General features: G+C 41.8%; 1 protein-coding gene across 1 annotated transcript; it reads right to left on the bottom strand.

The window, feature by feature from the left end:
• Positions 1 to 489: 489 nt before the first annotated feature.
• On the bottom strand, positions 490 to 14,448 carry napba (N-ethylmaleimide-sensitive factor attachment protein, beta a). The gene is made up of 10 exons (XM_061744625.1): positions 14,235 to 14,448; positions 10,118 to 10,197; positions 9,203 to 9,319; positions 7,401 to 7,447; positions 7,215 to 7,292; positions 5,510 to 5,565; positions 4,998 to 5,082; positions 4,221 to 4,325; positions 3,965 to 4,033; positions 490 to 1,714 (listed from the first exon to the last, which is right to left on the bottom strand). The coding sequence occupies exons 1-10, from the start codon at positions 14,330 to 14,332 to the stop codon at positions 1,562 to 1,564; spliced, it is 888 nt and encodes a 295-aa protein (XP_061600609.1). The 5' UTR covers positions 14,333 to 14,448; the 3' UTR covers positions 490 to 1,561.
• Positions 14,449 to 14,687: the final 239 nt, after the last annotated feature.

Raw genomic sequence — 14,687 nt, 5'->3', positions numbered from 1 at the left:
TCGAGGGACCAAAAATCAGCTATTGATTTTCCCGCTCTTTCCGTGTGCAGAGATTTCTCCAGAGGCTCTGAATATTTTGATGATATTATGCACAGAACATGATGAAATGTTGAAAGTATTTTCATTTTTAAAGTAGGGAACAGCAGTCTGCAATGGTTTCATCCTTTGTAAATGCATTTTTTTTTCAAACAGGAGAAGTTTTGCCCTTCGTTACTTATGAGAGAATCCACCACCCTGAAGCTCTTTTCATACCTGATTTCATCACTGACCTAATTAATTAAAAGATATGGCCCTGTGATGGGCTGGCGACTTATCTGTGCCTCATGTGCCAAGAGAGCTGGGACAGACTCCAGCAGATCCCTGGGATCCTAAAATAGCAATAAGCAGGTACAGATGATGGATGGAGATCTATAAATCATCGCATTCTGTATTCATTTGTAAATGTGTGAAGCAGCATTCTGTCAGTGAAGTCAACATGCAGGAGATGAGCAAGTTTAAAAGTTTCTTTACTTCGGCTCAAAAGAGAACAAGTGCATTAGAATACAGCAATAAGCAAACAATTTTGGCAACAGTTTTCAGTGTGTGTTTACACATATGACGTGAATACGACATGTTTTTATACGGGTTACGATCCTCTAATATTTCTAATAGCAACGCAGAAGTCTGAATAAACAGCCAGATTTCTGGAGTGAAGACATTTTTATTTCAACTTGATATCTGAAGTACACATTTACTGATTTCACACGTTTGATACCAGGCTGCACGTATGTATCTTCACACGCTAGTACAACACGGAAAACACTAACACCAACATGGCAGGAGACATGCACAAACAAGGCATCGATGAGGGCGTTAGCTCTGACCGGTCCACCTCTCCGCCCCACCGTTGGCCCCGACAGGAACAACCGACCAATCACAACGGGGGATTTCACTGCCCCTGATGAGGGCGAGGAGAGGATGAGACAGAGGAGGAAGAACGGATGACAAGAGGAAGAAAATAACGGGAGAGGAGACTAGAGGGGCTAATACCTAAAATATTAAGACAAATTATAACACTGAGCACCATGATAAACAATAAATATTTTCAATATTGACAATAAATATGAATAATCTCGTAAATAACATCTTTATCTCTTTTGAATTACATATATCCTTATATCTCACATAAGCTGCACACTTCTCCATCACGTAGTAGAATTAACCTTACTGCAGTGGAAACACACACACACTCACTATTTCTCTCTCACACACACACATTTTCTTTCCACTCTTTGTTTTTCTGTCCAGTGTTACAGAGTAATACTGTTGGGCGGGGACACAAGGTCATCTAATAGTGATTTGAAGGTGATGCTTAGCTGATCGGGGGTCACATGCAGACTGATATGTACAACTGTAAACTCCCTTAATTCCACCATTGCTTCCTTACGCCCCCGCTTTAATATTTTCCACCTCGAATTCTACATTTTTATATCTCTCTGATGGAACTGTCCCTCCCCGACGATCTCCCTCGGCTTAATTGAAGAGCTTACTCTCTCTCCCCCCCGTTCCCCAGTACATTTGTCTACTTCAGGTCCCCGGCGTCTCCCTGGATGGTCTTTTTGATGCGGAGCAGCATCGTGGTCAACCACTGGTCCAGGCGGGATATGGAGTCAAACTCCTTCACAGCCTCCGTGAACGCCTCGCTGTTCTGCTCCTCGTGGGCTTCTAGGAGTTTCTGTCACAACAAAGTTCAAGGATCGTGTTAAAAGTGCTGTGTTTTGTGTTTATATTGGAAGCTACATCTTACATGTGTTCATTCAGGAATTTGTAAGAACAAGACGATGCATTGTATTCATAAAGGCAGCTGTTTTGTTGGGAAGGGAAGGCTCTGGTCAAAATACCAGTCATACAGGACTAACGCTCCCTTTTTAACCATGTCTCTACAGCTCTGTTCAAAGCAGCAGGTTTTATGGGGTTTAAAATGGACGCTGAGGCCAACGTACCTTAGTCTAGACTTTAAACCTTTAGACTAAGATTAAAAAAAGTGCTGTTATTTTATTGTTTTATCTTTATGTAAACACGCTTTCAATTAGAAAAAGTGATTCCTTTCCATAAGTTCCATTTGTGCTATTCTGATCCTACAAATATGTTGATGAAGTGCCACAATAGTCATTTTACTTTGATCACATCTCAGAAACTCTAGTTTTGTCAAATTGTGCAGGCTAATAGTTTTATTTTCCATGTGCTCAAGTGAGCGCAGTGCTTGCCCCCCCCTCCTCTCTGCTATAGTTAGGCCCAATCTCAATACTCCCCCTACTTTTCTTCACTCGCCCTTCTTTTCTCCACTCGCCCTTCTTTTCTTCCCTAACCCCTAAAAAAGAAGGGGGAGATTTTAGGGCACTTGAGATCTAGGGCACTTGGCCCAGGTGCCTGTCCCAATTCTCCTACTCCCCCTCGTTTTCATCCTTACCCTGAACAGGAAGCTGAGAGCCCAAAGCTGTTTTAATTTCAGCTGTAGCGCTGTTAATATGGCACTTTATTAAGTTTTAATATTTTTTCAGGTATAAAGGTAACCTTAAGATCTGCAACCGGGGCTCAGTTTATCCAAATAACGCCTGTTAAGAAATTTGATCTGATGTTTTCGGAGATGAGAAGAGCCGCCGCCCCCGGGGAGCAGCCTCAGCTCACAGCCCGAGAAGAGACGTGTCCGCCGGGTCAAGCTGCTGCGTCGTCCCGACTGCCGGCTCCGGAGTTTGGGTCCGCGTTAAATCGACGCAGAGCTACGGCGTAGGGTACGTAACCTCCGCCGTAGGCTCTGCGTTGGTGTAACGCGGAACCATAAATCCCTTTATTCTGGCGTGATCTTCTACAACTTTATCTGAAAGTGTGTAAATTACCCAGATAACAGCTGGATTACTTTGTGGTTTCTGAAGACTATTATATCAGAAACATCCAAAACAAATCTGACGAGTCACAGGATTATTTCTCTCTATATTTCTGAGACGAGTCTGCCTGTTTGCCTTCGGTCGGCGAGTCAAATCGACGCAGAGCCTACGGCAAAAGCATTCTGGGAAATTTTCATACCCCCTCGCTCGCCAAGTCAGCATCTGAAATCCCTCGATTTGAAGGGGCTATTCTCAGCCCCTAGCCCTAGTTATGCCCCCTCCCCCTAGATGAAAAGAGGAATTGGGACACCACTACCTTCACGGGAACGCGCAAAAGTTAGGGTTAGTGAAGAAAACGAGGGCGAGGGGGAGTATTGGGACGCAGCCTTAGTCTGCTGTTACTGGTCACCTTCCTGAACCAATCAGATCAGGCAACATTAGACACGTTTGCGCGAAAGAAAGTCGGATCTATGAATTTGCGAATAAGGATGCAAGGGGTCGGTGTTTCCATTGAACAGTGTTGTTGAGATAAACTAACGCTGCAGGTCACGCACCACAGCGATGGAGACAACTGGAAAGATTTTAACTTCACGGCTGAGCCCACATGAGGATGGACCGGGCCAATCTGCACTTGAGATTTACATGACCAATCTACACATACAAATTCTGCTTACATAAGCAGAAATTAGTTTGGAAATAAATAAATAAATAAATGAATGAATAAGAAAGATGCAGAGCTCCTGGTATGCCTGCCCTTTCAAATGTTTTATTTACTGCTTTGTCAGCCATGCACCCTATAAAATTTCAGCTGGACCGGCCTGCCTGTATGTTTTATATTGTATGTTCTTGAATGGTTGTTTTAATGGTTGTAATTATTGTTGGGATTATTGTCTTGGCCAGGGCTCCCTTGAAAGAGAGATTTCATAATCTCAATGGGATTTACTTGGTAAAATAAAGGTTTGAATAACAATAATAATACATTAAAACTGTGTTTAAGACATTTTGAGTCAACTTTGAAAGTCAGGCGAAGCATAACATGAAATCTTTAAGATGAAAACATCTGTGTTATGATAAATAGTAATTTAGTGATATTAGTTTACCTTCAGCAGTTTGAGCTCTCTTGAGTCTGAGAAGGCTGGAAACATCTCTTCGTACTTCTCGATGGCCAACTGAAAAAGACAAGACGGAGTACTGAAGCCAGCGCTCACCTGGTCATAATACTCAGAGGTGTGTGTTGGTGTGTGTTGGTGTGTGTGTGTGTGTTGGTGTGTGTTGGTGTGTGTTGGTGTGTGTTGGTGTGTGTTGGTGTGTGTTGGTGTGTGTTGGTGTGTGTTGGTGTGTGTTGGTGTGCGTTACCTTGGCATTGAGCTCATCCACGATGAAGTGACACAGTGAAGCCTTGAAGAAATACTCTTTAGCGTTGTACTTCAACAGAGGATTGTCCATGGTGCTCATTGCAACCTTAAAAACACACACGTAAAACAACACACACGATTATTCACTACTTAAGACCAACTGTGACGACAGCAGAAGCTGATTTAAGCTTTTGCTTTACTCAATCTTGTGTGTCGTATTTTTAACCACTGCATACACATTTTAATGTAAGATTCACCTAGTTTGACCGTTTTTAATCTCATCCTTATTTTTTTTCATTTCAACCACTCCAACTAGAATAAATGAAAAGTCGCTGGTCTGAATGCCATAAATTAATATTTACAGTACAGACCAAAAGTTTGGACACACCTTCTCATTCAAATAAATGGGGAAGTGTGTCCAAACTTTTGGTCTGTACTGTATGTATTTTCAAGTATAACAGTTATCTTCCAATTGTTAATTTCTTACTTGTCCACCTTGGCAGTGTTATTGTTTTTGTTCAACATTTGTCTTTAAGACACAGAATATTGACCTTTTAGTCTCGGCAATGCGATAAAAACACCATAATGATGTGTTTACTCAAGTATAAACAAATATGTCCTTATAGATCAGCTGAATTGAGTTGTTTTACTCCAGAACAAAGAAGAACAGGACTGAAAACATGTTTTCAGAAAATATCTTCAATTTCCATGGTAAAAAAATTGATTTGGATTTTTTTTTGTGTATAATAATTTAAAAATGTATTGCATCATCCATCACCTGCTCGTAGATTTCGATGGCCTTCGGGTACTGCTCCAGCTGAGCACTGTAGTGTCCCACCTTCAGCAGACATTTGTTGGCTGAGCTGAAACGGAGACAAACGCACCTTTACCTTTCAAGCACAACGTCTCTGTTTGCTCTCTATCTGAATATAAAAAGATTTTAATAAAATAAAATCAGGCATTTATGTGCTGAACCTACACAAGTGCGGGTCAGATTTACTCACCGGCCACCTGGTCACACTGTTGCACCTGAAGTACGCTGTAAAAGCTAAGCTTAAATATTTGCATTCAAAGCTAAAACTAGTTATTTTCATTGTAAATTAAGTTTTCTTTGCACTTATTTGAGTAAATTTTGGTCTTGACTCTAAAGGTACATCTCTAACTGAATCTACCAAAGAAGGTGTTACTATTTTTTTGTTTGAAGAGCAGGAGCCCCCTATGACTAGATTCCTTCAACAGTCCCACAATAAGGCTGATTTGAGGTTTTTACTGTTCAGAAAGACCATTTACCTGTTGGATTCCTCTCCTTTGTAGTAATCAGCTGCCTGCTCGTAGTGAGCGATGGCCTGAGGACAAGCACACATTCACATGTGGACGGTGAGAGAATATACTTGTAAAACAAAGAAAGAAAAACATATTAAAATTGGACCCTCATAACGTCCTCGTGATTGTCAAACATCTTCGTGGTCTGGGGTCAAAAATGAGCCCAGAAGACAACTTGGTGACTGGGTAATGAGTGCATTGTCAATCAGTTCTGCATGACCTTTGGACTGACTCTGGTCAAAACCAATTATCACATACTGTCCCTTTCCTTTTGGAATCAGGGGTCAGCAGACCTTATTTACATAAAAGCGTTGTACTGTTTTTTGAGTTAAAACAGGATTAATTCAGGGTCATTATGACCTCAGGTCAACACAGAGATTAAAATGATGAATACTTTACTGACACATGGATGAAAACTCCCCCTAACAGTTCAATATCAGTGGTAAAAGGTTGCTCCTTCACAGTGACGTGTGCAGAATTACGGCAACTGTCGTTTACAAGTGCCGCAGACCCTCCTTTACTCTTACATCTCTATCTGCATATATTGTCTGAAATCAATATATAAATATATGTTCTTGCTCCCATGTCATGTGAAATAAGTAATATACTCCAGTGATTACACATTCTCCATGACGATGGAGGGAATGAAAAATATCTGACTTCTCATCCTTTGTCTTCATTATGCTCTTGATTTATATCTATAACATCTTCTCCTCAACTCATCTGGACCTTTTCCAGGTTTCTCAGGCTTTTGAAAGCTCAGTCAGCTCCTCCTACAAGTAAGCAACTACCTGCTGTCATGGTTACGCACAGTACTCGAGTTGTAATAAAACACCTGCAGAAATACTGCAGGAATGACATAGCAGCAGTTAAATGCAGCCTTCTGTAAGCTTTAAATATCCACTGGGCTTACATCAAATACATCAAAACACAACAATAAAAAACAGTTTACTGAACTTATCAATATGACTCTGTCCTTCACAGGATAAGTAAAATGGATCACTGCAAAAACTCACAATCTTAACAAGAATATTTGTCCTATTTCTAGTTAAAATGTCTCATTTTAGTAAAAAAAAATCTCATTACACTTAAAACAAGACTCATCACTGGAAAAAACAACAATTTTCACCTGTTTCAGGTAGATTTTCACTTAAAATAAGTAGAAAAATCTGCCAGTGGAACAAGATTTTTTTACTTGTAATGAGAAGATAAATCTTGTCCCACTGGCAGATTTTCCTACTTATTTCAAGTGAAAATTTACTTGAAACAGGTGAAAGTTGTCAAATAAGTAATTTTTCTGGTGTTATCTTTCTGGTGATGACTCTAAATGGTGAAATAGCAGTAAAACCACATTCATTGATGAAATGACATAAGGGATGGAAAGGGGGGATGGCAGTTTTACAGGGGGGATGATTTTGACCATTTTTATTTCAGGGGGGATGCCATCCCCCCTCAACTCCAGTACTGGTTACGCATCACAACACATGTTAAAAATGGCCAGAACCACTACCAAAAATCAGTCTGCAGTACAGAATCCACACCAGCGTAGATGCATGTTTCAGTGTTTCAATAAATAGCAAAAACATCTCAGAAAGAAAGTGCAGAAGACATAAGAGCGGCGGTACAACAGGCCTCCGTTATTTATGTGAGAGAAAGGAGCTGTTGACTTTACCTTCTCGATGTCCACCAGCTCAGCCTCGTAAATCTCTGCTATGGTGATGTGATGTTTGGCTGCGATGGTAAACCGACCCTGCAGTCGACACACACACACACACACACACACACACACACACACGCTGGGCTTTAGTCAAAGATAAAACTGCCTCTGGAGGGATTTAGGACGTAGGAGAGCGCTTACCATGTCAGTGTAGATGTCAATGGCCTGGTTTAGACAGTTGATGGCCTCTGGGAGGAGACAAGAAATACGTTAAGGGATGGAAAGATAAGGAGTTGCTGCAACCCTCAGAGGCCACCAAGTCAAATTAACTTTCAGAGTTCACTCCCTCTGTGACTGCTAACCTTCTCACACGGAGTATCTGCCTACGTCCTTTACAGAGAAATGAAAGGGCTTGTTAAACACAACCCAGATATTCATTTTACTGGAGCATCATGGGGACCCAGTTTCATTTTCCAACAAAACCACCTCTGAGTCCTGAAAGGTTCTCTGAAACGCAGTGATGCAGAGAGTTCCCCTCCAGTCAAGATGGTGACATCGTTGGAAAAACAACTGAAGATGTGCAAATGTTTGAACGGGACAATTATCAACGTCTGAATCCTTTCAAACCTGGACTTGGCTTGACATCACATGACAAAATCTACACATCTACACTTGAATAACCAGATAAAAAACTACAGATTAAAAAAAATCTAAAAGGCAAAGATGAAACACTAGGAAGAACTGTTTGTTATTAATTAGCATGAAAAAAGGAAAAGTCTAGCATCTTGGGATCTAATTTCCCACAGAGTCAGATTTGAACTAGTTTGAGTGATCCCAATTTCAAAGCTTTATATATATCGTATAATCAGCCTCTTCAAAACTTTGCCCAATTATATGCAGGGATGGGTTTCTACGAGCAGCTGCTCTTCACTCTGGAAATCAAACTTAGTGGTGCAGAACAGGCTTTCAATATTGAGTAAACAAACTTCAAAATCCCAAAGGAACTATCTCAGGAGATGCAAGCTGAGGGTTTTCCTGTTTTGTTTTGTTTTTTTGGGTTTAATTCACACTCACCCCAGATCTAACCATCATCATAAAGCTAAAGGAAAAAGCACTATGCATGCAATCACATCCAAATATCTCACACAACTAGGAGTTTCTTAAGGCCTAAAATCCCCTAAAGAGGAACTGAGAAGGAGTTTGTATTACAGGTATTTTCAAGTGGTGATAGTCTTCATCAGTCTTATTGACTTCTGAAAAATAAGGCTTTTAAAACTTTGGCTTCAGCATTTTATTTTTGATATGAAACAGAAGATCCAATAAACGTGTCATCTTTGGCCCGAGTGGCTTGTAGGTATCAGATCACGCTATTTACACATTTACACATTAGGAAAAAAACTCACAAAGTTATAAGAATAAAAGAATGAATAATTTGTCAAAATAAATGTTCTAAAGGTGTAAATTTCACTTAGATGACCTTTGCAGACAGAGGAGCATTCAGTCCAAAAATGAAGCACGGCTAGAGTTTTGAGTTTTCCTAGTCTTCAACGCTGAGGAAGAAGCAAAGACTGAACGAGTGTGAAGAAATACATTAAAAACAAAGCAACTGCAAATCCATTTTTCATCTGTGAAAACCTTTTGTGCTGCAAAAAAAAAGGTTATGTAGATGGAGAGATGTGGAACAACAGACGGACTGAGCAAGCTCCTCCAGCTACATGCACTCACTTCCATTTACGTGCTATTTCTGGAGTTGGTTCAAGCAAGGCATCTTTGACAAACAGAAAATGTTGAATCAACCGACAGCAGACTCAAATTTGATCTCCAAGCTGAGATGAAGGTTTTATGTCCTGCTAGTCGACAGCAGGTTGCTAAGAAACCGATGACAAATACAATTCCCTTTGTATTCTGCAGTTTATCTGTCTGCAAGAACTTTATCTTGAGAGCTACAGTGTATTTGATGCTGGAAAGGATGCGTGTTTGTGTGTGGGGGGGGGACGACTCACCCTGTGGGTCGGCCTTCTTGTAGGCGTTTCCGGCGTCAACAAAGCTGGTGGCAGAATCAAGTTTGTTCTGAAGCTGCATGTGGAGTCGGGCGGCCTGACAGAACGCGTTTCCCGCAGCTGCACACAAACACACACACACACACACAGTCAGCTTGAACAGGACAATATCAGAAAGAACGCAAATGGTCCAAATACACCACTATCCTCCTCCTCCTCCACATTTACTCCCACTGCCCTCCATGTCTGTATTCATGTCTGTAAGAACACAAAACACACATCTGAACAGATAAGTTCTGCTCAGCAGGGACTATTATTGGCACATCTGCTGTATCTGGAGCACATGCTGGTCTTGTTTATGTGTCAAGCTCTTGTTGCTGGTGATGCGTCACCGTGTGCAGGCTGGTGAGTTGTTGCGTTTAAGTGTGAACCGTAAAAAACACGGCGATAATCGTGCGGCTGCATGTGGGTGCTTTTGTGGGAGTTTCTTTGTGCAAAGCATTCATCTTCATAATCTTCTGTGTTTGTGTGTGTGTGTGTGTGTGTGTGTGTGTGTGTGTGTGTGTGTGTGTGTGTGTGTGTGTGTGTGTGTGTGTGTAGAAACATGTCCCCATAAGTGACCAAAAAACTAGCATAGAGAAAAAACTTTAGAATATGGCTTATTTAAAGTAACTGAAAATTTGTTATTTTTTTCTAAGCTTCCCTGATTTTTTACAGAGGTCTGGGACCATTGGAAAGGTTGGGCCCCACTATTGGGTGTAAAACTTGTGGCCGCATAAAGGGACAAATGCGAGTATGTGTGTGTGTGTGTGTGTGTGTGTGTGTGTGTGTGTGTGTGTGTGTGTGTGTGTGTGTGTGTGTGTGTGTGTGTGTGTGTGTGTGTGTGTGTGTGTGTGTGTGTGTGTGTCTGTCACCCACCGCTCCAGTTCTTTGCCATCTTAAACATGTTGGCTGCTCTGGCGTACATTTCACAGGCATCTTCCACCTTGTGGTTCCCCCTTTAACACACAAAAACACAAGTCAAAGATGAAACAGAATCTATAATTTCCTCTTTTTTGTCTTATTGCACTGATCTCATGGAATTGTGATGCCCCCTTTAAAATAGTGACACACTTTCCTGCTGATTCATCTGAACACTGTAAAGTGTGTGAATAAGAACAGAGAATGAGCCTGCGGTCTGGTTGAAGGACATCGCTGTAGAGGGCAGATGGAGAAACTCCACCAACAACACTGCAGAGGAAACTAAAAAACCTGCAGCATGATCACACACTCTGACACTTTGTACTCATGCTCGCTTGTGTATGTGACTCTTTTCTGGTGTGGAGCAGATGACCTTTGAATGTTTGCATCAATGTTTACTGTGGCAGAGCAGTTGCAGCTCTGCATCTTTTTGAGGATCTCAATGGAGTTTATTGTTTTTAAAGAATAGTTTAAAAAAAAAAAAAAAGTGATCACAAGAGAAGTGACCACAAGAGAAAGACAACAAGGCTCCTCCTCAAATAGCCTCCTCTCCTGGTCAATAGATTAAGTGTTGTGGGCATCACACGGTGGATCTATTTTCATCGTCGGACAGTTTGTGGTCCTGTTGCACCTGTAAGCATTTCCTGGTAAGTGCAGTGGGATAGCTTGTTGAATGAGTGCTGCATCGTCCAACATCAACAAAGAAGCATGTACAAAAAAAAGGACCTCAAAGCAGAAGTACTTTGAGGTGTGTAAACATAATGTTGAAGAGTAATCACATCAGCAATGATCTTAGAGAAGCATCCGTTGGATTCCATCAATCTGGGAGCTGTTGTGAAGCCACTTCCATTATTTTAAAGTGAGAAGGATTCAGAAATGGAAAAACAGTCAAAACAGTTTACTGCCTTCCCGGGATCATACAGGACTGTCTCAGAAAATTAGAATATTGTGATTTTCTGTAAAGCAATTACAAAAAAAAAATGTCATACATTTTGGATTCATTACAAATCAACTGAAATATTGGTTAAGAAAACTCAAATATCCTATCTCAAAAAATTAGAATATTCTGGGAATCTTAATCTTAAACTGTAAACCATGATCAGCAATATTAAAATAATAAAAGGCTTGCAATATTTCAGTTGATTTGTAATGAATCCAGAATGTATGACATTTTAGTTTTTTTAATTGCATTACAGAAAATAAAGAACTTTATCACAATATTCTAATTTTCTGAGACAGTCCTGTATATCTGAAAAAGTTCACTCCAAGGTCACACATCTTGGCCTCTGCAGAAACAGGACACCTTTTGGTCCGTGATCTGGCCACCAACTCCTGTGTGTGCCAAAGTACCGTTGAGTGAAATGTGAGGTCATCGGTCCAGCGGGTAAAACCTGCCACAGAACAATAACCCCGAGCAAACCGGCAGAGCTGCAGGAGAGAAACAGAACTGAATCCCGGGTCTGAAATCGTGACAGTCTGGACCTCAACCAGACTAAAACACTACGGGGGATCTTTCAGAGAGCCGTGCAGGAACACGTGCCCACAAACCTAAATGAAATGAAGCAACACTCACAGTAAGACTGGCTCAAACGTCCTCCTCAACCCCGTAGGAGACTGGTAACACACCAGAAAAATTAGCATTGTAAGTTATTTTTGTTAAAAGTTGTTGCAAAACTGCTGAATCATCGGGTGTACTTAGCTTTTCAGTTAACTTGTTTTGCATTTTGACTTAGTTGTTGTGAGGTAAATTATGACATTATTATTGTCATCGTCACCGGATTTTTCTTTGTTTGAGTTTGTTTTTTTCCTAATTTAAAGACGTGGCAAGACAAGGCATCAAGTCCTCATGGATTAAACCATAGACATTAACGAGAGGGTGCTTTTTCCCACAATTCTACTTTGAAAAATGAAATAAGATCCAGTAAAAACACTGGAATCAGCGGCAGCAGGAGTGATAGCTGCATGTTGTTGAAAGAAATGCAGCTTCTGTGTTTTTCAGTGAAAAGCAGCATCACTTATAGATCACGAGTGTGATGGACTGAATTTGTCTTTTAACTCAGGACTGAGGCTCATAAAATAAAGATGCTGGCGCCCAGGAGAGAAACACAGATACGATCTCAGATCCCAGATCAGCTCTCAGCGTTCAGGACACCACAGGCCGTTCATTTATCAGGATTCTGATTTGGTATTCTCTGAATGTAGAATTTGGACCAAACTTAGGAGAGATGCTGTGGTTGCCTGATTGATTTGAACTTGCACTTGCTGTGAGCATAAATGTCTGGAAGCTATAAACATATTGCATCATTTTGACTGGGCTGGATGAAAAGATGAAAAGTAACAGAGCGGACTTGAATAAAACCTTTGACTGGGACTTGCCACAGTAGGATACGTGGCTTTTTAACAACTTTGTGCAACATATTCTAAATAAATATGAATACTGTATTTATGGCTTCGACATATGCTTTCATGCAGCTATATGTTAAATTATGTCATTTAAAGTGCTAAACTAACTTCATTGAAGGTAATCAGTGAAGGCCTCTTTGTCCTGGAGTTCTAGTAATATAAATAGTCAAAAGAGTTAACAACCAACTCTCTAAATTAACATTCTGCAAAGGAATCAAAGGATTATCAAAATGGTGGGGACCTAATTGGCTTAATTGGAGGCAGATCTGCAGTTTCCAGGCCTCTCTCTAGTGGACCAGCTTCCACATGGTGTTTGGGATAGAAATGCTGTCTCTTCCTTTGCGATTAGGCTGAAAAGGCTCCTCATTACTCATATTTATGCTGACTCAGGCCACCCTGAACCATCCCTTCATTGCCTGAATACTTCTGCATGCGGAAACTGCCGGATCCCATCTTTGTCCTTCCTCTTCACTCTTCATGTATATGCAATTTTTCACTTTATGTTTCTTTTTTTGTCCCATAGACAGATATCCCTGGACTTATCCATCCCTGTCCGTTGGGCTGTCTTTCCTGTCCTCTCACCCCCAACCTTTCACAGCCTGGTTCAGGGTTCCTCGGGTTCACAGGGAGGTTTGCTCCCCACTGTCCTCCTGCGCATGTTTCTGGATGGGAGATTGCACCAAAGGGATGATTTAATGCAGTCTGTCTATTTCCTTTGCTAGGCTGTTTTTATGAAGTGGGACCATTTGAAATTTAAATTTGGACTCAATTGGATTATAAACTTGTTTATTGCACTCATTTATTTCCTGTGCCTTGGAATGACTTGTTGTAAAAGGGCTCTATAGAGAGAAGATGGAGTGAACTGAGCTGAATTTATTGAATTTTTGTGGCACCATTTTCACCCCACCCTATCTCCTCTGCATGTGATGACAAACCTTCCTCTATAGCAGTGAAAACATTCACATCGGGATCAGAAGTCAGTTTAATGATGAAGTGCGGATCCATTGATTCATCCATTCATCTGGGTTAGACCGTGGGCTCACTGATGGAGCTGAGGACTTCACATGCAATTCATCATCTGTTTCCCTTGGGAGCATCCACCCCGCACCGCTGTAATGAAAGCCCACTCCCACACAGACACAGATAAATAAATAAGTGAAGCGTCCTCCGCAGTGGGGCGGCTCTCCCCCGCAGCTCTGCCCGCCTGCGCGCAGCCTCTCCCGGCCTGGCGGCGGCCGCGGCCCCGCTGAGGACACGGATCATGTCTGCATGCCTCCTGCATGTCCGATCACCACGGGAAGGCCACAAAACCACAACCAGTTTGTGACGCACAGGTAGGAAACACGCCGTTGTGATCAGCCGTGCAGAAAATACGGCACTTTGCAGTTAAACTTACCGCGTCCTGCAGGGATGTAAATAATCATCGATGACAATATCACGATGACAAAACACAAAATTGACCAATGCGTGATTTCATACGGCTCAAGTGCGCCAGACACGCTCATAGTGCGCAAGAGGAACGCAGTTTACATATAATAAACCGATTGTGACCATTTATGTGTTGATGGTATATAAAAAAAACCCCAGCTAGGCTTGCAGGGCCTTCCAGCAGAAATCACCCCCGCCCCCCATTACCCGACATGTAGGCTACGACACCAGTAAACACATTTACCCGAACATCCCTCCGAGGAAGGATCCGGACGCTTTGACCTTCTTGTCGGCTTCAGCCATCAGCTGCATGGCCTCCTTCTCTTTGCCGGAGTTGTCCATGTTGGGAGGAATGGATGGGAGAAACGCAGGCCGATGTTCCGCAGTGGAGGATGGAGAGGAGGGAGCCGTCTCTGCTGGTGCTGGTGCTGATGCTGAGGAGAGGAGGAGGAGGAGGAGGAGGAGGAGGATGCTCTTCTTCGAGAGACGCTATTTCACTGGTGACTCAATGCCACCACCTGCTGAAAGAAAAGGGGAACGCAGCTGGTGCAGGAACACCATTAAATCAAATGAAAAGGTTTGCTCAGCAAAATGAAAAAGTGGAAAAACCTACCAAAAACAAGGGAGGATGCAACTGTCTTCTCCCCGGGTTGTGTAGACGCTTTGCATCTTTGTGGGGAAGGAACATCCCAGTAAA

The sequence above is a fragment of the Cololabis saira genome, chromosome 17 (genome assembly GCF_033807715.1).
Source record: "Cololabis saira isolate AMF1-May2022 chromosome 17, fColSai1.1, whole genome shotgun sequence".
In the NCBI taxonomy this organism is placed as follows: Eukaryota; Metazoa; Chordata; class Actinopteri; order Beloniformes; family Belonidae; genus Cololabis; species Cololabis saira.
The sequence above is the reverse complement of the archived record's forward strand: the minus strand, read 5'-3'. Positions and strand labels throughout refer to the sequence as shown.